The sequence below is a fragment of the Pseudopipra pipra genome, chromosome 10 (genome assembly GCF_036250125.1).
Source record: "Pseudopipra pipra isolate bDixPip1 chromosome 10, bDixPip1.hap1, whole genome shotgun sequence".
Lineage (NCBI taxonomy): Eukaryota > Metazoa > Chordata > Aves > Passeriformes > Pipridae > Pseudopipra > Pseudopipra pipra.
This window is the reverse complement of record NC_087558.1, coordinates 1,048,080-1,069,845: the sequence shown is the minus strand read 5'-3', so window position 1 is coordinate 1,069,845 and position 21,766 is coordinate 1,048,080. Positions and strand designations below refer to the sequence as shown.

At 52.3% G+C, this 21,766-nt stretch overlaps 3 protein-coding genes and 1 long non-coding RNA gene across 10 annotated transcripts in view; 3 read left to right on the top strand and 1 right to left on the bottom strand.

Annotated features, from left to right (window-relative positions):
- The first annotated feature begins 614 nt into the window (after nucleotides 1-614).
- SLC33A1 (solute carrier family 33 member 1) lies at nucleotides 615-11,148 on the top strand. 2 transcript variants are annotated; one of them, XM_064665688.1, is made up of 6 exons: nucleotides 629-1,393; nucleotides 5,628-5,818; nucleotides 6,467-6,651; nucleotides 7,079-7,196; nucleotides 7,979-8,194; nucleotides 9,846-11,148. In XM_064665688.1, exons 1-6 carry the CDS (start codon nucleotides 682-684, stop codon nucleotides 10,011-10,013), a joined length of 1,590 nt encoding a protein of 529 aa, XP_064521758.1. In that variant the 5' UTR covers nucleotides 629-681; the 3' UTR covers nucleotides 10,014-11,148. The 2 variants fall into 2 exon arrangements, with proteins under 2 accessions (XP_064521759.1, XP_064521758.1); XM_064665689.1 differs by lacking the exons at nucleotides 5,628-5,818; nucleotides 7,079-7,196 and having other exon boundaries at nucleotides 615-1,393.
- Nucleotides 11,149-11,555: 407 nt separating this feature from the next.
- LOC135419380 (uncharacterized) lies at nucleotides 11,556-14,152 on the bottom strand. The gene is made up of 2 exons (XR_010432964.1): nucleotides 13,237-14,152; nucleotides 11,556-11,601 (listed from the first exon to the last, which is right to left on the bottom strand). It is a non-coding gene; the product is annotated as an uncharacterized LOC135419380 (long non-coding RNA).
- On the top strand, nucleotides 12,665-17,821 carry C10H3orf33 (chromosome 10 C3orf33 homolog). Of its 2 annotated transcripts, none has more exons than XM_064665692.1 (5): nucleotides 12,665-12,810; nucleotides 12,888-12,947; nucleotides 15,194-15,347; nucleotides 16,024-16,175; nucleotides 16,680-17,821. In XM_064665692.1, exons 1-5 carry the CDS (start codon nucleotides 12,721-12,723, stop codon nucleotides 16,950-16,952), a joined length of 729 nt encoding a protein of 242 aa, XP_064521762.1. In that variant the 5' UTR covers nucleotides 12,665-12,720; the 3' UTR covers nucleotides 16,953-17,821. The 2 variants fall into 2 exon arrangements, with proteins under 2 accessions (XP_064521762.1, XP_064521760.1); XM_064665690.1 differs by having other exon boundaries at nucleotides 12,675-12,810; nucleotides 16,024-16,184.
- A 2,346-nt stretch (nucleotides 17,822-20,167) lies between these two features.
- The window catches only part of PLCH1 (phospholipase C eta 1), a 90,956-nt gene continuing 89,357 nt past the window's right edge, over nucleotides 20,168-21,766 (top strand). For 3 of the 5 annotated variants that reach the window (XM_064665685.1, XM_064665687.1, XM_064665686.1), the window contains exon 1: nucleotides 20,169-20,240. The gene's annotated coding sequence lies outside the window, so the exon portion shown is untranslated. Of the gene's footprint in view, nucleotides 20,241-21,766 lie in introns of all 5 variants that reach the window. The other 2 variants (XR_010432963.1, XM_064665684.1) reach the window with 1 other exon arrangement.

Here is a 21,766-nt window from a genome sequence, read left to right as displayed (position 1 = left end):
GGGATGGGGCCGGACGGCCCCATCCCGCCTCTGCCCCCGCCGCGCCCCCGCTCCCCCGGCCCCGTGATGGGTCAGGCTGGAAGCGACCAAGTGCTTCGACTGAGGAGATATTCCCGGTCACTGCACAGCCCCTCAAATCTCTTTGTCGGCTTTGCTGGCCCCGCTCCAGGAGCTCCACGTGCCTCCTGCGCTGAGGAGCTCAGAGCTGGGCCCAGCCCTGCAGATGTGCCTCCCCAGGGCTGAGCAGAGGGGCAGGATCCCCTCCCTGACCTGCTGCCGATGCTCTTCCCGATGCCCCCCCCCCCGGATCCCCTGGACCCCCCAGGGTTCCCTGCTGGGCACGGACAGGTCGATGACCCCCCGCGGGCTGCCGGGCTCGGCCGGGGGAAGTGGGGCAGAATCCCAACCACGACCCCGATCCCATTCCTATCCCGTTCCCGATCTCATCCCTATCCCATTCCCGTTCCCGATCTCATCCCGATCCCACCCCCGGCCCGTCAATCATGCTGAGGGGGCGGGGCCTCGCCAACGTAACTCTCGACGCACCAATGAGACGCGGCCACGCCTGGCGCGCGCGCGCGGGGGCGGGGTCGTTCCCTCAGCGCGGCGGCGCCGGGGCAGCGCCGGGGCCGCTCCCGCCCGATCCCGGCGCTGATCCCGCTCCCGGGGTCCGTCCCGGCCATGGCGCCCGCCATCGCCGCCGAGGAGGGCGGGCGGCAGCGCCGTGCCGGCTCCCGGCAGCACTGCCTGGCCGCGGCGGACGAGCCGCTGCCCGCGGACGCCGAGGCGCTGGTGGGCGCGGCGGGCGCGGCGCGGGGGTTCCGCGCGGAGCTGGGCAGCATCCTGCTGCTGCTGGTGCTGTACGTGCTGCAGGGCATCCCGCTGGGGCTGGCGGGCAGCGTGCCGCTCATCCTGCAGAGCAAGAGCGCCAGCTACACCGACCAGGCCTTCTTCAGCTTCGTGTTCTGGCCCTTCAGCCTGAAGCTGCTGTGGGCGCCCTTGGTGGACGCCGTGTACCTGCGCGGCTTCGGCCGCCGCAAGTCGTGGCTGGTGCCCACGCAGTACGTGCTGGGGCTCTTCATGATCTACATGTCCACGCAGGTGGACGCGCTGCTGGGCGACGGGCAGGGCCGCGGCCCCGACGTGCGGGCCCTCACCGTCACCTTCTTCCTCTTCGAGTTCCTGGCGGCCACGCAGGACATCGCGGTGGACGGCTGGGCGCTCACCATGCTGTCCAGGGAGAACGTGGGCTACGCCTCCACCTGCAACTCCGTGGGGCAGACGGCCGGGTACTTCCTGGGAAACGTCCTCTTCCTCGCCCTCGAGTCCGCCTCCTTCTGCAACAAGTACCTGCGGCTCCAGCCGCAGCCCCGGGGGATTGTGACCCTGTCAGGTACTGCCCGGGCACTGCCGGCCCGTGTGCGCTGGGGCGGGATGGGGTGGGGGTAGAACCGTGGAATGGGGTGGGTTGGAAGGGACCTTAAAGATTCCATCGGCAGGGACACCTTCCACTAGACCATAGAATCATAGGAAGGTTTGGGTTGGAAGGGACCTTAAAGCCCATCCAGTGCCACCCCTGCCATGGGCAGGGACACCTTCCACCAGCCCAGGGTGCTCCAAGCCCCATCCAGCCTGACCTTGAACACTCCCAGGGCTGGGGCAGCCACAGCTTCTCTGGGCAACCTGTGCCAGGGCCTCCCCACCCTCCCAGCTAAGAATTTCTTCCTTATAGCAGTAGTTATATCTTCCTCAGGATGCTTCTTCCCTGAGCCTGGACACCTCTGTTCAGATGGAATGGTGTTTTGGAACAGTCTTGATTTGTCCCCTGTCTGTGGGAAAGCACAGCCTGCCCAGAGTCTGGCAGACTCCACTGCTGCATGCACTGAACTTCCAGATTTCTCTGGCCTTAAGACTGTGGGAAACCTGCCTTGTCATTATCTTGGCTGACCTAAGCACTTTGGAAGGATTGTTTTTTTCCTCTTCCTAGTTTAGTGGCCATGGACAAGATTACTCTAAAAAAAACCCCAACAAGCCAAAAGCTTTGCCTCTTTTTAAGGAGCCCTTTTATGAACATCTCCTTCTGGGAGGAAGGAAAGGGGAAACTGAAAATATTTTTTGATGTTAGGGTTATTACCTTAAAGATGCACCTGGTTTGGTTGGAAGGTCGAGTTTAGGCAGCTGAGCTTGGGGGAGGACAGGAAATCCTGGGATGCCTCTGGCTGCAGTCTCAGGGTGGCCACGAGCAGCAGTGAAGGGCAGATTCTCATGGTTTTAGTCTCTTTTCCCTCTCTCACACTGATTGCCTTGCCTGTGTCATCCCAGGGAACAGGTATGCCAAACCGGGCTGGAATTGTCGTGTAAAGGGTAGTTTTTGCTTTCTGTCCTGTCCCTGTCTCATGGGTAAACCAGGACAGCAGTTTCCAAGACTGCTGTGCTTACCCTGTCTGTGCAGCATCACCACTGCTGACTAGTGTTCCCCTTCCCTTCCTGCTGCCAGCCTCCTGTGTGGTGTCTGTCAGTGGGCATAGAGCAGTCCTTGCCATCCCAGCTAGTTCCTGGCTTTCCCTGTGCTCCTGCTGTGCATCTCCTCAGTGCTGGCCTGTCTCTTCCCTCTCTCTGCAGTGCACACTGACGTCTTCACTGCTGATGCAACTTGCAGTCACTGGTGTTCAGAGAGCTTGGCTTGGCTGTACTTCCCTCACTGCCCAGGGGTTTTGTCCTTTGGGGTTTTTTTTTTTCTCACCACTGTTTGTATAAATGGATTTGTTACTGTTACAAAAATGCTGGTTTTAGAAAATATAATCCCAAACCCAAAAAGCACCAATGCAACCTGCTTGACCTGTCCTGGAGTGCTGACGTGGCTGGAGTGAGAAAGGCAAACAACTGACACTCTAGTTGCAGGATATTGTTTTTTTAGGAGATAAAACTGACTGTAAGAAGCTGCCATTCCCTGGTTTGTGTGCCTGTGGCGCAGGTTGGCGTGTCCGTGTTTCCCTGAAGCAGCTGAGGAGCAGCAGGACATAACCAGCTCACTGAGGAGCAGAGGGGCTCACTGCTCCTTGCTCCACTTGGGACAGGGGTTGGGATGAGCAAGGTCAGGCAGGTAAAGCAGCAGAAAACTTTACAGATGGAAGAAGTGAGTAGTTTTCTGCCAGTTCAGATCTCTGAGCACTTTTGTCGTAGGCTGAGCCCAGTGCCAGGGAAAGAACAAGTCAACACTCCATGATCTGGGGGGACAGGCACTGATCCCTTCTCTCTGGTGGCTGGTGACAGGACACAAGGGAATGGCTGGAGCTGTGCCAGGGCAGGGTCAGGTTGGATCTCAGGAAAAGGTTCTTCCCCCAGAGGGTGGTTGGCAGTGACCAGGCTCCCCAGGGCAGTGGGCACAGCCCCAAGGCTGCCAGAGCTCCAGGAGGGTTTGGACAATGCTCTCAGGGACAGAGGGGGGTTGTTGGGGTGTCTGTGCAGGGACAGGAGTTGGACTAATGATCCTTGTGTGTTCCTTCCAACTCAGGATATTCTGTGATTCTGTGATCCCAAGTCATCTTCGAGTTGTTGAGAAGCAACAGCATTTGTTATTCTCATTAACTTCAGGAAATAATATGGACAAATGTAAACCCATCTGTCAAACCAAGTGCTCTGTCAGGCTGTTTCAGGATAAAGGTCTGGAGAAGGAAATGGGAGATAACCTTTCTGTGGGCTGATGGTTTGTGCTGGCACGTCCAGGAGTTTATTCAGCACCTGCAGGTTGGGTGACTTTTGGGTTTTTAAAGGCAGGGGCAGGTTCCTGGCTGGGTTTGGTGATTCCTGCCTGCTTTGCAGCCTGTTCCAGCATGAAGGAGGAGAGGGAAGTGTGAGCACAGGACAAAGGTGCCCCTTGAAGGCAGGCAGCCCACACTGACCTGGGCCAGGGCCTTCTCCTGGGAGGAGGTGTGTACCTGTGCAGGTGCAGGTGGGACCTGTACCCCTGGGCGCCTTCTGGATGGTTATTTTCCAGCCTGATCCATCCCTGATCTAGTTCAAAAACCTGTTTTGCCTCATCACTATGGTTTATTTTGTTAACAACAGTGTAGGGGCAGAGACAAAATGGGAGTGGGGAGGCAGTAGTGGTGGGACCAGAAAATTTTGTGCTTGAAATCCCTTGTGTAAACTATAACTTCAAAGTTCTTTTGCTTGGAGCCTGTTAGTGAAGGTTACTGTATTTGAAGGGAAATTAACCTTATTTTTGTGTAAACTGCCTACAACTTCAAAGAAATCCCATTCTTTTAATGTGGACTATTATATATATATTTTTTTTTCTTTTTCTCCTGCCTTGCTTTGTTGCTGATGCAGCCCTTGCAGTGCTGTGCTGCAGCTGACAGGGCTGACCTGATCAAGAGTGCTCATGTGATGATGCTCAGAGCTATTTCTGTCCCCATCCTCACACTGTGCATCTCTCACTGCAGTGATAATGCCCAGGGTTGTTGTTAGAGGACTGCTCCTCTGTTCTTTGTAGCCAGCCACTGTGATTAGTGAGACGCTCTGAAAATGCATCTTTGCTTCAAAATTTGTGTTAAGGGCACCCATTTTTTAGCAGAGAGGAATCTGCCAGCATTGGTTATGAGCTCTTTAGGAAAGGGAAAAGTAGCTGGTGTGGAAGCAGCAAAAAATTAGTTTGAAAAGCCTTTTTTCTTTTACCCTGAGAATGGTGGATACACCTAGAGCAGTCCTTCCCCATTTTCTTGTTCTCTTCCTGGGCATAAGGAGCAGGTAATAATTGACTAAACCTCTGCCCTTTCACCAGCTCTCACTGCTTTTCAAGTCTCCGGGAGGATTCTGGGGTTGCTCGTGACCAGGAAGATTAAAGGCTGCTTCTGTCCTGCCCCCTGCATGTTACTGAGTTCTTTCTTGCCTCTCTTCTGGAGGCAGAGGATAGGGTTTTCTTAGATTAACCCTTCACTAACTCAAAAAGTACTGCTTGCTGTGTTTTACCCTTGCTGCTTTCACACCACAATTCAGCAGATATTGGCTGTGTTTAAAACAGAGCACCTGAACCTTGGCAAACATCCACATCAGCCAGATGTGTTTGAGGGCTCCTTATGACTGGAAGAACTTTCATCAGGCCATCTTCACACTCCCAGACCTTTGTTTCCTCCAGATGGGAGATAGATGCTGGATAGGGAGTGTGGCCCTGAGGCACAGAAGGGCTCCATGAGTACCCATAAATCACTGCAGAGCTGTGCAGGAGTTCTTCCTCTGCAGGTTTTTCCCTGTCTTGTAACTATTCCCTGTCCTTTATCAGCCTTTAGTGGTTGCATGTGTAAACCTTCAACGCTTCCATTTGTGTTTCTGTTTCTCCTCCAACGTGCTCCCTGTGGTACCCACCCCCCAAACACCAGGGAAGGGACCTGGTTTGATGCTGCTGCTCTGCCTCAGCTCCTGCAAACACCTCGTTCCTGCTGAGGGAAGAGCTGTGTCACTCACTGCACGTAGCTCTGTGCTTGTGGTTTGCTTTTGCTGCTTGGTTTTATTCAATTTTGATGATCAGGTTTATATTTAGCAAAATAACTGCATTTTTGATACTCAGTGAATTGTCAGTGAAGGCTACTACAAAGTTTTTTTTGATCTTATTTTATTTTCCCCTCCAGATTTCCTGTTTTTCTGGGGAGCTGTCTTCTTAGTTACCACTACACTGGTTGCCTTTTTGAAAAAGGAAAACAAGGAGCTAATACCAGCAAAAGAAGAAACAAAAGGCATCACTGATACATACAAGCTGCTGTTCTCAATAATCAGGATGCCAGCAGTTCTTACCTTCTGTCTCTTGATCCTCACGTCCAAAGTAAGTAAATACATCTTGGAATTGTTAAATGCTGGTGTCAGAGTCTGGAAGGCTGCTGAGTCCCCAGGATGTCACCTGTTTCTTAGTTCTGCTGTTGATTTGCATCAGAGTTGTGGATTTTCACATGGAGTTTGAAGCAGAATTGTTTGTATCATCGTGCTGAGCAGGGCTGGACAGCAGAAAACGTTTGTTTGAGCGTTTGTGTTTACACAAGTATTAAGGAGGAGCTTGATTGCAGTCTGGTGTAACAGTCATTTGTTTTTTAAACATTTTAAAACATTTTCAAACAGACTGTGTAGCCTGCAGTTAAAAGGGCAGAAAATGTTTCTCTTAACTCAAATACTATTCTCAGAATCTGCTGCTGTGTCCAGGCTGGGTTTCCATGGCTTCCTGTTGGACACTGTGGGTGCCAACAGCAGTGAAGGCACAGGCAGGAATGGCAGTGCTGCTTAATGTTCTGGGGAAGCTTTTGGCACTGATGACAATAAGAGTGTGCAAGTGTAGAACATGTAGAACTAATTTGGAAGTCAAATCAGTGGCAGAAGTGACTTGTCCTCTATCCCATTTCTCAAGTTACTTAATAGTAAACTGAATTTCTAGCCAAGCTCCCCCTGCTCTCCTCAGCCTGTTTTCTCATTTCTCTCGCAGGTTGGATTTTCAGCAGCAGATGCTGTAACAGGACTCAAACTGGTGGAGGAGGGGGTCCCCAAAGAGCACCTGGCTCTGCTGGCAGTTCCAATGGTTCCTTTACAGATCATCTTGCCCCTGGTCATCAGCAAATACACAGCAGGCCCCCAGCCCCTGAACACCTTCTACAAAGCGATGCCTTTCAGGTAAAACCTCATTTTATAGGAACACAGTAATTTGTGTGTTCGGTTTGTGTATTTAGATCAAGTGTAGGGCTTCTTGTGTAACTCTCTAACTTCCAGCCACAAGAAAGTGTGTCAGGATTCTCACGGGGAGCTGAATTCTGTCCTGTGCCTTGAAGATAATTCATGCAGTATCACCTGTGAGAAAGAAGAGCATGAGGTGTTTTAAAGATGCGTGTACAGCACCATTAGAGCAATGCTCTCCTGCTCTTATTTAACAATTTCACTGCTTGTCAAATATTTAATATCTAATTCTGAGATAGAAATAGTTGTAATTGTTTAGATCTAAACTATTTCAGTGTACTCTCTGTAAAAGTTCATTAGTTGCTTCGTGTTGAGGAAACACGTGGGAAGAATTATTTGAATTACTAATTCTTTCTTACCCCTCCAGGTTGCTGCTTGGCCTGGAGTTTGCTTTCCTGGTGTGGTGGGCTCCTAAAGTGAAGCACGAGGGGGGATTTCCCGTGTACTACTACGCTGCGGTGGTGCTGAGTTACGCTCTGCATCAGGTAACACCCTGTGGAAGGGGAGGCAGGAGGGTGTGTCACACCCATCACCTCGAGGACTGTGGCTGCTGTCACCCGCCTTGTCCTGGCTCTCACTGGAAGCCCTCCAGGCCTGATCTGTGTGGCTGTATTGCCTTCTGATACTCTCACCAGTGGTAGTTCTCCCCATTCCCTTGTGCTCCATTGGACAGCATCTGTGGAGCTACTTTGGGTTGTCTAGATCTGATTTTGTTTCCCAGGTTATTTTTTCCCCCAGAGCCAGAAGCTCAAAAGCACAGTGGAGCTGGAGAAATCCCAGCACTCTGGCAGAGTTTGACAGGCACAGTGATGACTGTGCTGGTTCTGCAGATCCATCGAGTTATGTGATCCTGCTCCTAGAAAAAACGCTAGCTTGTTGGAGGAACATCACAATGGATCTGATCCAGAGGCCTGGAAAGCCTGGCTTTGGATCAGAACTGATTGTATGATGCTGTGAGGGTTGATTTTAAATACGACAGTGTTGGGTTTGGGTGCTATTTTAGCTGTTGTGTTTTAGTTTGATAACTTGAGTCGTGCCAGTGCACGTGGGCCATGACTCAGGTCACGCAGCACGACTTGAGGCAAGTGGCAAGGCCACTCCTCCCGTCAGCAGAGGGACAGGCTGCAAGAGGAGTTGCTCCCTGGGGCAATTTTAAGCTGTTGGGATTGTTTTTCAGTGAATGTTGCTACCTTCAGGACAGTGTTCACGTTGGGGGTTTGAGCTGTGGTGCCCGTGGAGACCCCTGTGTGTGTGTTTGTCCCCCCAGATCACCCTGTACAGCATGTACGTGGCAATCATGGCCTTCAACGCCAAGGTGAGCGACCCGCTCATCGGGGGCACCTACATGACCCTGCTCAACACGGTGTCCAACCTGGGGGGCAACTGGCCCTCCACCGTGGCCCTGTGGCTGGTGGATCCCCTCACGGTGAAGGAGTGTGCCGGGGCCCAGGGCCACTCCTGTGGCACTGCGGCGGCTGCACAGGTGAGTCTGGGGGCTCTGGAGGGCCCTGCTCAGTAGTGTCACAATTAAATTGCTTCTTAGGGTGGTTTTTTGCCTCTGACAACCTTCACAGTGCACAGCTCACGCTTAAAAATTCCCACTGGTGGAGCTGATTTTCCCATCTGACAAAATTGTCTGCTTTTGTGTGTCCACTCTGACTGACCAGCATCTTACCAGGGATTTGCAGTTGCAGGGTAGTTGTCCCTTTCTGGGCTGGGATGAAAAGCTGTGGTAGAAGCACCAGATTGGTGCCACGTGCTCTGGTGTAAGGAGGCTGTAGGTGTGTTTATGAGTTGTGTAATTAGAGGCTCTGTCCTGGGCAGGGCTGTCTGTCCTCCAAGTCTCTCCATTCCTGTGGTAGGTTTTTCTTCCTCCTGTCTTCCTGGAGGTTTCCCCTCTGCCTGCCTTGATCCCTTCTCCATGATGTTGCTCTGCTCCCTGACTTTGGTGTTCACTTTCCCCCTGAAACGGAGCAGTGGGACTGGCTGCCTTCCCAGTCTGGGAGCCCTCTGGAAGAGAACAAAGAACTTGCTGTGCACTGTACACAGATCAAACAACAGGACACAAAACTGCTGGGAAAGCAAGGTTTCAAATTCACCTCCTCGTGGCAAATGAGACACTTAATGTGGCTGAAGAGTGGAAGTGTTTGGGGGGTTTTTTGGGTGCTCCTGAGTGAGATTTATTTCACTCCTGAATGCCAGGACTCTTTGGGATGTGGAGGTTCTCTAAACAAAGTGTTCTGGGAATCCAACATGACTTGTCTGAGCTGGACTTGCAGTTTTTACTGCTTGCAGAGGGGAAACTGCTTCCACAGCGGGTGCTTTTTCAGCCTCCCTCATTAGCTTGTCACTAATTGGTTCCCTGGGCCTCTACTGAACTTGAGTCCTTCCTCCTTCACCTCATTCCTCTGATCTTTTCTCTCATCCTCCCAGTTGATAACATTCCACCACCACCACCACTCCCTTATTCCTAATCTGATTTTGACATGTCTCAGAAAGTGCTGGCAGAGCCTCAGCTCAGGGGATTGATTTATCCTGGGATTAGAGCAGTGTTGAAAGCCAAACAATAGCAGAAACAGTCCTGTGCTGTACACTCACCCTTTAAATGCTGGGGGTTAAAAACCATCCTGGGTGTTTCTCCCAGACAGAGAACCCCAGAGTGGTTTGGGTTGGAAGGGACTTTAAATCTCATCCAGTTCCACCCCCTGCCATGGGCAGGGACACCTCCCACTAGACCAGGTTGCTCCAGGCCAAGCCTGGCCTTGGACACTTCCAGGGACGGGGAGACCATAACATGGATGGCTGTTTAAAAAAAAATCATCCTCTTTCTCCATGAGATTGGGATGAGTGGTTGCACTTCCCAGCCAGTGGGGCAGTTTCTGTTTCCTGGAGTTTGCCCCATGGGCCAGTGTGCTCCATTTCCCAAATTATGTTAGAACAGATTTGTTACTTTTCATGCTGCTGTTAAGCTCCAAAACCTCTCTGACTGCCTCTGTAAGAAACAAGGAAGAGTCAACAACTATACTTAGTCAGAAGCAAGAGCAAGTAGACACCAGTGGCTCTCTAATCTTTCTGAAGTCTGTGTTTGTGTCTGCCAGAGGTACTTAATGCATCAGGTTGTGCTCCTGTTTCAGCTCTGCACAGAGGCTGGTGGCTCCTGCGTGACCACCCTGGACGGTTACTACGTGGAGTCCGTCGTCTGCCTCATCCTGGGCTTTGGCTGGTGGTTCCTCCTTGGACCAAAGTTTAAAAAGCTGCAGGATGAAGGACAGTCTTCCTGGAAGTGCAAGAGGAGCAACTGATGCACTTAAATGTTGGATGGACCAGCCAGGTTGTTTTAGTTCTATTCACAGACATATCCCATAACCCACCCCCAGAACATCGGTATTTGGTGCCACAGCAGTGAGACCGTGTGGCCGAGGCAGTGGCTGTGTGTGACACCACTGCCCTCCCAGTGTCAGTTCAGAGAGTAAAGGTTCCAACCTCTGTCCTCCCTGAGTATCCTGCATTTCCCTGAGCTCCAGAGCCACGGCTGCTGGCACAACCACCGCTGATCCCATCCTGGTGCCGTGGCTGTCGAGGGGCAGCATTGCCAGCTGAATCCCAGCTTTACTGTCACACAGAAGTGACCTGACAGGGCAGCTGGCCCAGGGAGGGATGCCAGAGGCATTCTCACGTACAGGTTAAGTGTTGTACTACGGAATTCCTTGTGGGAAGATCAGTGTGAGGTGTCTGTGGGCTTTGCTTCTCACTTTCTGAACTGTGGCCACGCCTCAAAGGATGAAACGTTCCAGAGATTCTTTTAAATGTATTTTCTGGCTTTTATAAGCTTTAAAGATTTATAAGAAAATATTTTTATAAACAAATTACATTTGTTTAATTTATTTCCGCTGTTTCAAAGCATTTTGATTTACATTCAAGGTACTTTCTTGAGGACAAAATGCTGTAAGGTAGGACTGGAGTAACGCACAATCCTCTGAGCCTCGGCTCCTGCAGCTGTAACTGGAAGGTGCAGCAGCTGGGCTTCCCAGGGGAGGGCCTTTGGAGCAGGGTGAGTTTGAGGGAATGAACTGATAGTGTGGGGTTTCCCCAGTGTCACTCAAATTTGAGCATTCCTTCTCAAAATCAGTGGGAAAACTGTGACTGCTCCCAGCTGGGGGTAAGAAAAGCGAATTGGTGGTGACAAAGTTGCCAGATTCCCAGAGAGCAGGTACACCTCTCGCCCTCACATAAATCCAAGGAGCACAGTCCTGTGGTGGAGCTGCTGCAGCAGGAGCTGCTGATGCCATGTGGAAACATTCCCAGTGCATTATCCCCCCTGCCCTCCCTCCTGAGTGCCTTAGTGACCCACAGCCCGCGCTGAGAGGGCACTGGGACCTCGGTGGGTGTAAATGGTGCATTGCTATTAAACAGCCCATGGAAGGGCACAAGTCTCTCTCTCTGTGTTTCTTGCCTTGTCAGTATTTGAAGTGTTGGGCTTGGAGGAGGTTGGGGATCTTCTCTTACTGTGTGTTTGGGGGGGACATAAATCAACTCCAGCTTTGGAGCGACTGGAGGGGACGGGTGGGTGTGTACGAAGGGTCTCCGTGGCATCAGGAGCAAGGAGGGGTCTGGAAGGGTCTCTCTCCATGGCATCAGGAGCAAGGAGGGGTCTGGAAGGGTCTCTCTCCATGGCATCAGGAGCAAGGAGGGGTCTGGAAGGGTCTCTCTCCATGGCATCAGGAGCAAGGAGGATCTGGAAGAGGACTGCACACGTGTTTCTTTGGCACTGACTCCTGTCCCTTCCCCTCTCCTGAGTGACAGCTTCTCACAGTTTGTTTCAAGTACAGCACAATCAGTCAAGCTGAATGAAATCAGATGGTTTTTATTCTCCAAGCTGAAAATCTTCCTCTGCATAAGCACGAAGACAACATAAAAATACATCAGAGATTTATGGCTGCACCTTTCAGTCCCAGCCCCCTCACCTCCAGTGCACTGACCACGTGTGAGGCACTTCAGTTCTGTGTCCCCACTGGAACCACGGGCCACTGATTTAATCACAGCTTGTCCATACCTAGAGATTTTTAACTTTTCTGACTTCAAGGAAAACCATCTCAAGTGCAAAAGATGGGAAATTAAATTCCCAGGTTTTTTTGGGGTTGGCTTTTACTTTGTGATTTTTTTTCACTTTTTCGGAAGGTGCCACTGAAACTTGTTACTAATAAAGATGGGTTGAGGATTGCTTATCAGTTATTAGATGATCTCAACAATGTCAAAGTTACACATACACTCTAAATTGGTCAGAATATGTATGAAATGTGACCTAAATTAAGTAACTGTTTATTCTTCCAAACTGCTGAAACAAGTGATGGATTAGTGCTTTTAATCTAAGTAGCTATTTTGTAGGTCAGAAATGTTAGTGCTGTACCAGCCCATTAGCAGATTGCTGAAGGGAAGCGGTAAAATTTTAATATTGTTGCTTTTTTCTGCCAACCCTCTTTTGAAGTGATTTTTAGAAAAACATTACAATTACTGAGGACTTAAATATCTCTAAGATTAAAATAAAATAAAAGTAAAACACAAACCCAAGCCTTAAAAAGACAAGGAGAAAGGCGCATCTGGCAGGGCCAGAGGAAGTGTGTCACAGGTTTGGAGAGTTCAAAGCGGGGGCAGAGAAGGCTCCAGGGAGACCTGAGAGCCCCTTCCAGAGCCTAAAGGGGCTCCAGGAGAGCTGGAGAGGGACTGGGGACAAGGGGTGGAGGGACAGGACACAGGGAATGGCTTCCCACTGCCAGAGGGCAGGGCTAGATGGGATATTGGGAAGGAATCCTGGCTGTGAGGGTGTGAGGCCCTGGCACAGGTTGCCCAGAGAAGCTGTGGCTGCCCCATCCCTGGGAGTGCCCGAGGCCGGGCGGATGGAAGGGGCAGCCCGCTCTGTGGGAGGTGTCCGTGCCCGCGCCAGGGGGGGCTCTGGCTGATGTTTTCCCGTTCCCGCCCCGTTCCCTCCCCGCTCCCGCCCGGGGCGCGGCCATGGCGGAGCAGCCGAGCGGCCCCGGCCGGCTGGGGCAGGGCCTGGCCCGGCTCTCCGAGTGGGCGGACGCGCACCTGGGGCTGCTGCGGGTAACGGGGGCGGCCGGGGGGTCCCGCCGAGCCGCCCGAGCCCCCCGGCCCCCCTGACCCCCTCTCTCTGCCCGCAGGGCCTGAGCGCCGGCGCGGCCGTGGCCGGGGTGCTGCTGCTGGCGCGGAGCGTCCGCCTGGTGAGTGCGGGGCTGGGGGGCCGGGCGGGGCCTGCGGTGGGGACCCTGGGGTGGGCATCCTGGGGTAGGGACCCTGCTGCAGGACCCTGGGATGAGGACCCTGGGGTGGGGACCCTGCTGGAGGGACCCTGGGATGAGGACCCTGGGGTGGGGACCCTGCTGGAGGGACCCTGGGATGAGGACCCTGGGGTGGGGACCCGGCTGGAGGGACCCGGGTGGGCCGGGCCGGGCCCAGGCGCGTTCCCGTTGCTGTCCCGCCCGCTCCCGGTGGAAGCGCCGATTCCCGCACCGAGCTGAGGGATTGCTGTGTTTTATTCCATTCCACGGCAGCAGGAGCCGGGTGGTTCTCTCAAAGGGGTCCCCGCTCCGCCATCTTCGAGGCTTTGCACCGTTTGTTCGTTTAGCGGCATCCCTTGGTTCCAGTGACATCCCTTTCCCGTTCATGAGCGCTCAAGCCGCTGGTTGTTGGTTGTCTGTCCCTTCTCGTGCTGCTCGGTCCGCGGGCACAGCTCTGCCCTCATTTGGGTCTGTTCTGAGCAAGGGTCGGTGCTCGGTGGTCGCGACCCCACCCCGTGCTGGAATTACCTTTCCAGGCAGCCCATTCCTCTCGGGATTGTCTTCTCCCTAAAACAGAGGGTTAGCCGAGCACAGAACGCTCACGATGCAATTGCCGATACATAAGGGTCCAGCCACAGCTGCTGAGTAACAGCTGGAAAAAGCAATGGCAAAGTTTGATTCAGATCTTGGGGGGCTCCAGCCTCGAGAGGCTCGGTGTCACTGTCGTGCAGCACCTCCACAGCCCCACCGAGCTGCCCCCTCGTCCCCCCTTGTGCTCCCACCCAGAGCCTGTTCCCGAAGCCCCTGGGGTGGGTAAAGGCCCTTCCCCTCTCCCTCAGTGCAGCTCGAGCACCCTCACTTGTCCAAACACAGTACTTTCCTGACCTATTCTCACCATCCTTCCACACACAGAACTGCCTTTGAATGCTCTTAAACACCACGCAAATCTTCCTCTGCTCCCTGGAGTGGTCAGGTCACGCTGCACTGACACCACACCACCGGTGCGTGGAGAAGCTGAGCCTCCGTGGGCAGGGAGTGACCGCACTCCCCCAGGGTTCCAGCTGCTTAAAAATAACAGATACCCTCCTCTTCCCTCTGCACAGTTCCAAAGGATACAAGAGAACTTTTGTGCAGAGTTTCTGCTTTAAAATCCTACTAGAAAATATGAACTGCAAATGTTGCCAGAATTATATTTTTCCAGTTTTTGGAAAAATATAAATTTTCCAGGCCCCCCACCCAAGGGCCTGTGAAGGTGTTAATCTGTGTAGTGGAACTTCCAGAACAGATGAGATCAGCTTTGGACAGCTTCTGTTCCTAAAAACCCTCCAGGCTTCCTGCCTGAAGGTCCCAAAATCCTATGTTCCTGGTGGGAGGCCTTAGGGACCACAGAGGGGCATTGCTGAATAAATAACACACAGAGACAGGTCTTTGCCTTAAGCCTGGTGTTTGGGGGTTTGGTTCCCAGCAGTTGTACCTCAGCAGGTCAGTGGGTTTCACAGCTCAGTAGAATTAGGTCAGTGCTCTGCAAAGGCCTCTGACAGTGAGACCTCAGTGTCTTCTCTGGGGGTCTCACCTGTCCTTCTCCCTCCATCCCAAACCAGTGTTCACTCCATTCCTGTGCCACAGCCCAAGTCTTTGCTGCTGCTCAGCTTGGTTTCCCTGTGTGATCACATAACACCCCCTCGGGATCCTCCCGTGGTATCAAATTTAATCTCCTTGTGATCTTCCCAAAGCTGTTCACCTGCCTTTGTCCCTCTCCTCATTTCCTCCCTCACAGAAGGCGGGGCTGTCTCTGCCCTCCCTGCTCTGCCTTTGTGTTCAGCCAGTCTGTCCTTTGGCTTCCTTTCACCTCGTCCCAGCACCATTCAGGCCCCTCCTAAAACACTCTTTTCAGGGTGCATCCAGTGAACTTCAATAGGCATTGCTCAGAAAATGGCAGTTTCTGTTCTCTCTCTAAACCTGGCTTTTATGTCCACCCCGATGCTGCAGGTCCTGTAAGCCAGGGAAAGGCTGGCACAGCCTCTGCAGCTGATCACTATTAAGTAAATATCTATATTTACTTGTCCATGTTCTCTAATAATAGATCTGTAATTTCCCAAACTATTTTAAGAAGAAGTTGGATCTAATGTGACTGTAATCACTCTACCTTTTTTCATAAAGCTTTGTCTTGCTCTTCCTTCCATCAATAGACAACGAAGTTTACAAGTGCCTTGGATATACCTGTGGAGTTTGTAGAAAAGAATGTGAAACTGAGAGGGAAATTACATCATGTCACAGAGCAGGGCCTGGAAGTGGAGCACATTCCCATCAGCATTCCTTTCATCACAGCCATCCAGAGAAAGTGTAAGTAATAAGGAATGTGAAGAACAAGGGTAGGGATGAAATGTGCTGCTCTCAGAGTGCCTGCGAGGTTGGGAGGAAGGGCTGAAACATTTCCTGCTCTGCCAGGTGGGAAACTGGGGAATAAAAGACAGGAGGAGACCCATACATACGAGTCTGTCAATACAGTGTTTGTGTTATTTGTTACTGTGATATTTTCCAACAGCAGAAATAAGCACACAGGCAGTGCTTCTACTTGCACAGCTCATCTCACTCCTGGCAAAAAGATTTTGTTGGGTTTGTGCTTTTCTTTGCCCGTTTTGGGGGACATTTTTTTTGTCAGAAAGAAACTGTCCCTCAGTTCCATGAGTCACACACTCAGGTGTGTGTGCAAACACCAGCAGGTGTTAATGCCTCTGCCCCTTTGGATAAGTGACAGTGACTGATAGTGGGAGCAGGTCTTTCTCTCTGTATGCAGAATAACCCAAACCAGCTCAAACCACTTGTGCAAACTTGAATTTTATTTTTTTTTTTTTTTACTGAAGGAGAGATGAGACCAAATTCCTGTTTGCAGATAAGTCCTTTGGGGAACTAAAAGGGATTCTTTAAGTCCACAGGAATAAATTCATTACCAAGAGCCGAGGGTCTGTGCAAAGCATGAGGTTCCTGCAGCACCACCCTTGTCCCTCTCTGTCCCCAGGGCAGTCTGAGGGGCTCCTGCTGATCCGGCTGGCAGGTGTGGAGGTGGCTCCCAGTGGCACAGCCTGGCTGCAGAGAGAGCTCAGCCCCCAACAGCACATGTGGTTCCAGCTCCTGGGAAGGGAGGGCTCGGCCCTGGACTGCCTTGTTTTAGTGAGTAAGGTAAACAGAGCCTCCAAAAGTGGCTTTTATCTGCGGTTTTGAGTTTGATTGTAGTCGTGCAATTCCGTTATCTCCGTTCATTTAAGGAATGTTACTATTTATGATTTATCTCTTTGGATGTGAATTCTGAATGTTGTATTTGCAAATCTGACTTCAAGACCAGTATTTTTGCAGACTGACTCATGACAGGAGTGTGTGTCTCTGTCAGATGCTGACAGGGACACCTCCCACTGTCCCAGGTTGCTCCAAGCCCCATCCAACCTGGCCTTGGACACTTCCAGGGATGGGGCAGCCACAGCTTCTCTGGGCAACCTGTGCCAGGGCCTCACATTAGAGCTGGGTTTTAAGTCAGCTGGATTCCTCTTCACTTTGAGCTACTTCTGCCAGAGCATAGATTTAGCCACAATTAAAGCTTTTACCTCTGGGGGTGTTCACACAACCCCCCAAATAAACCTGTTTTAACAGTGACTGTCATCTTTATTGTGCCTTTTATAGGGTCGATTTCTCAGCATGTGCTTGAACGAAGAGCTCCTGAGCCAAGGGCTGGGCAGAGCAGCCCGGATTGAGGGGCTGCCCCACGAGTCCCGCCTGTACTGGAAACTCCACAAGAGGCTCCTTCGGGCAGAGCTGAAGGCCTTGAAGAAAAATAAAGGCATTTGGAAAGAGGAAAAGAAATCTGAAAGGATCCAAGATCACATCAGCAGCAATAAATTTGTGCAGAGGCTGAAACAGTTTGTGAGGTGGTTTAGGGGCTCCACTGAGAGGTAAAAAGGTGGAGGAACATGAGCTCCCTGAGTTGTGTGATTTGTGTCCAGGGGATGTTTGTGATCACAAACAGTGCCCTGATGTTCAGGGTCCCTGTCTGGAACAGAAGCCCCACAGTGAATGGGTTATGTAGAATATATCCCATATCATAACCCGGATGGGAGTGAAATTCAGGAGCAGTGTGCAGGCCACCAGTGAAAAGGTTCTGGTGCCAAACTCTTCCACAATAATGTCCTAAATTAGTCTCCCAGTTTTCCACCTTCTAAATCCCTACGACCTGTGTTCCCAGCAGGGAAGGCAGCACACGGAGCAGGGTTGGGAGGTGCAGTGCTGGTTCACACCTCCCTGATGTGCCCTTGCTGCACAGCTCACACGGGTTAGAAACTCCACTTCAGGCCTTTACAAAGCTCATGGGAAGTGTTTACACGTGAGCTTTTTGTTTGAATTCTTTTCTTACACTGTTTTTGGTGTGTAATTTTTGTTTTAGAAAACATTCGTCTTGAATAATGGGTTGCATTGTTACTGCTGTAAATGGTAATCTGTTATGGCTGTTAAGGTTGTAACAAATAAAGTTCCTGGGGGAAAAAAAATCACTTGGTATATCAAAGAATGTAAATTAATGTCAGGAATCCAGATTTTTAGAATCAACTTTCCCTTGAAGAAGAAAAACCTATGTTTTTTTTTTTTTCTGATGGTTCTATAAATGTCTAAAATTAGATGAAAATAAAACTTTAACAAGAAATTTGAGAAGGAGGACTAGAAGGTGATAAGAACTTAAACTCTTTTTTTTATTTTTGGCATACATGTTAAGTATATGAGTGTACTACTATTTATGTTGTAAATATTCTCAAAATAAAGATTGAATTTCTTAAGTTCATTGTTACATGTTTTATATACCAAGCACTTGACCTTTGTTTGACCTCCCACAGTCCCAATATTTATTTAAAGTGAAGTGCTTTACAGATTTCCCTTCTTTCTGTGTGATTCCTTTCCAGTGAAATACTGGAGAGAAGAGTGTGGTGAAAAAAAACCTTAATAGCCGACCACTGCCTGTCTGACAATTAGTTGCTGTGTCAGCATTTTCTCTGCTGATTTCAGGGGCAAAATTGTGACTCCTGAGATTCTAAAATAAGAATAGATGTCGGTGCTTCTTTAGTGCTTTTGTTCCCGGTCCTGCCGGGGGTGAGGCTGGTGAGCAGCGAGCCATGAAGTACCTGCAGCGCATTGGAAACCAGCGTGGGGGAGAGGGGAGGCTGGAAACCAGGGGGCTGTGCCCCTTTCAAAGTAAAAAATGAGACGAGTTTTTATGCATTGTGCAGCAGAGGGCTGGGCCAGCCCCGGCCATGGCACTTGGCTGTGGAAGCCACCCAGACAGGGATTTGGGATCGCACGTGGCATCCCCTGAAGCAAACCCCAAAGCTGAGTTTTAACCCCGAGCTACAAATTGAGGCTCAACAATAATCCATTTCTCGTGGGGGGTTATGGGTGTTCCTCTTCCTACGTCTGGGAAGTGGAGCTTTTCCAAGCCGGGCATGATCGTACAGTTATGATTTATTTTCTATAATAATTAAATATAATTCTGGACTTTGCACTTCTGTTCTGTAGATGAGTCACAGGAGGATTTATCACAAAAATCCACCATAAAGCTGAGAGAAAACTCACAGGAAACACATGCTGCATTTCTAGCAAGCAGAGGTGAGGTGTGGGCGAATGTGAACCAAGCTGTTGTTCCCTCACATTTGGATTTGGGATTGCAGTGACAAATGATTTCATGAGGGTCAGCCCCTGTAATTGTTTGTTAATGCTGTTTTCCTTATCATCCAGGGCTTATCTGTTAACGAATAAAACCACCACACACCCTCCCCCCTCAGAAAAGGCCCAATTCAGTTCAAAGCTGTGCTTTCCATCTGTGCAGGGTTGAGGGGTTGCAGATCCTGTCTCTGTGGGAGGCCTGGCTATTGGAAAAGCAGTAACAGGAGCAGACCAACAGCCCTGCAGAGCCGGGCTGAGCCTGGGGGAGAAGCAGCACTTTCTCCATTACATAAGCCCCCCACGCTGCCTCTGAGGAGCTCCTTCCCTTCCTTCACCCGCTGCGATGCCCAGCAGAGTATTTCCATCAGGGGACGCAGTTCTGCGATTAGGAATAAGGACAGGAATTAAACTGTTCAGCTCTTGTGCTTTGCCCCCGCAACTATGAGCGACACATCTTCAAAAGATCCCAGGGAGAGAAAGGACAGGCCTGGCCTCCAAATGGCCCGAGGAAAATACCCTCGGCGCTGCACGGGCTGTTTATTGCCGGTGTGGGATGTCAGGCAAATGGCCATAAACAGCACCGGCCTCCCCCGGAGCCCACCCGGCAGTGAGGGGCTGTTTGCGGCCTTCGGGAACAAACACAGCAGGGCTGGTGTGACAGGACAGGGGAGAATGGTTTGAACTGCAGGAGGGTCGGTTTAGATCAGATTCATGGGAGATTTTTCTTACAATGAGGGTGGGGAGGCCCTGGCACAGGTTGCCCAGAGAAGCTGTGGCTGCCCCATCCCTGGAAGTGCCCAAGGCCAGGTTGGACAGGGCTTGGAGCCACCTGGGCTGGTGGGAGGTGTCCCTGCCCATGGCAGGGGTGGGACGGGACGGCCCGGGGTCTCCATGGCACCCGCCGCCGGCGCGCGAGGGGCCGCCCCGAGGGGCCGCGGCGCTCCCGCAGTTCTCCCTCAGCTCCCTCGGTTCCCCCCGGGACCGCTCCGCACGGCTGCACCCGGGAGCTCGGTGAGTCCCGCCGGGAGGAGACTCCGCCGGGACGGGCGGCGGTTCGGACCGGGCGGGGCTGAGGGGGCAGCGGGGCTGAGGGAGCTGAGGGGGCGGCGGCACTGAGGGGGTCCGGCACTGAGGGAGTGAATCCGGCCCTGAGGGGGTTCGGCACTGAGGGGGCCCGGCACTGAGGGGGTCCGGCACTGAGGGGTCCGGCCCCGCGGCTCGGCGCGGACACACAATGGAACAGGTTGAATGGGAGCGGGCGCGGGGCCGCGGTAACACCGGGGGTGGATCCCGGCTCCGGCCGCTCCGCCCGCGGCAGGGCCGATCTCGGCCGCTCCGCTCCGGGCGCGGCCCCGCGCCGGGTTTCGCGGCGCTCCGGGCCCGGGGGCGGGCCGGGCCGGGCAGGGCGGGCAGGGCGGCGGCAGCGCCGGGGGTTTGAACGGCGGAGCAGGTTGTGCTCGGACCGGACGGGTTGTGGCGGTGGCGGTGCTGGTGGTGGCGGCGGCGGGGACCGGACCCAGCGCAGCCCGGCGGCCCGCGGTGAGTGAGCGCGGGGCGGGACCCCCCGAGCCCCTTAGAAGCCCCTGCGAACCCCCCGAGTCCCGTCCGTCGGTGCGGCCCCGGGGGGCTCCCGCGGCGGGACGGGGCTGTGGCCCGCGAGCCTCCGCTGGGCTTTCCCTTGCTTTCCGTGCTGGTTTTTCCCGGTGTTTGCGGCCGCAAGTTGAGGTGAGGGTTTGCAAGGTGCAACTTTTCATTTATTTATTTATCTGTAACTCGCCGTTCCGGCCCGGGCGGCCGCGCGTGCCCCGGTGCTCTCGCCCCCCAGGAGCCGGCCCGGGCTCTCTCCGAGCTGCGCCCGGGGCTCTCTCCGGTCGCTGCCCCGGCCCGCGCGTGGCCGCGTTCGTTCCGCTGGATCCATCGCGGATCGGGGGGATGAACTCCCGCCGCTCCCCGGGCTCTGTGCCCCCTCCCCTGGGCCAGCCCGGCGTTTGCCACGTGCCGTGGGCGGTTGTGTCCCCGGGCTGTGCCAGAGCACACCTGGGCCGGTGATGAGCTGAAACCAGAGCCAGCTGCAGCCGCTCGGTTCGCCCTGACCGGGGCCAGACCGTGTTAAATGAGGCTTAGCCTACAATCCTGAGGAGCAGGAGCCTCCCCCGAGGAGCAGAGGGCATCAGCCAGCAGTGCTACAGAACTGCTTTGGGAACATGCTTGGTCCCCACCTGAAAGGTTCTGGAGTAGGTGAGGGTTGAGAGGAGTGAAACCTCTCGCTGAATTGAGTTTTTCCTAAAAATACCTTTTTGGGGGGCTAATAACCTACTCCATAAACCATTTTTTTTGAATAAAGAAAGTACAGTGAGCTAGGAATCAAACTCTATGCATGTTTTGTTGTAATTAAGGAACTCTGTAATTCTGGGAACTGATTGAAGCTGATCGAAAAGTGTTTTTAGAAGTGTTATTAAATTCCAGCCAGAAAGATATAAGCCTTATCTGATGGACCAGTCATAGGCTCTTTGTTTAACGTGTGCTTTAACTCCTGAGTTATAAAGCACAATGTTTGCCTGTTTCCAGGGGGCTCTCCTGATTTGCTTGTCCTTGGGACTTCTGGCCTGTATGTTGCAAAACTTAAAGGAAACTAAAGAAAACTTAAGGTGTTTGTTCTGAAATGGGGAAGAACAACTGCAGGTAACGATACTGAAAACAGAGGCAGGATTCAACCCTGCAATGAAACACCTGAGTTAAAGATAATGTGGGATATGGAAAGAAAACAGAGTTTTTGGGAGGTGAGAGGCAGCAGAGTGCAATGCTCGCTGTTAAAAACCTTCCCGGTTCTTCAAACAGCAGCTCCGTGGAATAAGATTGAGAACATTTCTTTTTTTAATTTGTTTTTAACTCTGAAGGATGCTTTTTCTAGACTTAAAAATGCCAGTAGGCTGTTACATAAAAAAAAGTGAAGTTTTTTCAGCTGAAGATGCACGATTTGTGAGAAACCATCTGAGCGGTCGCAGGCGCTCTCTGGTTCTGTGCTACCTATTGTCTGTAAAACGGGGATCAGCTGGTGGGTTGGG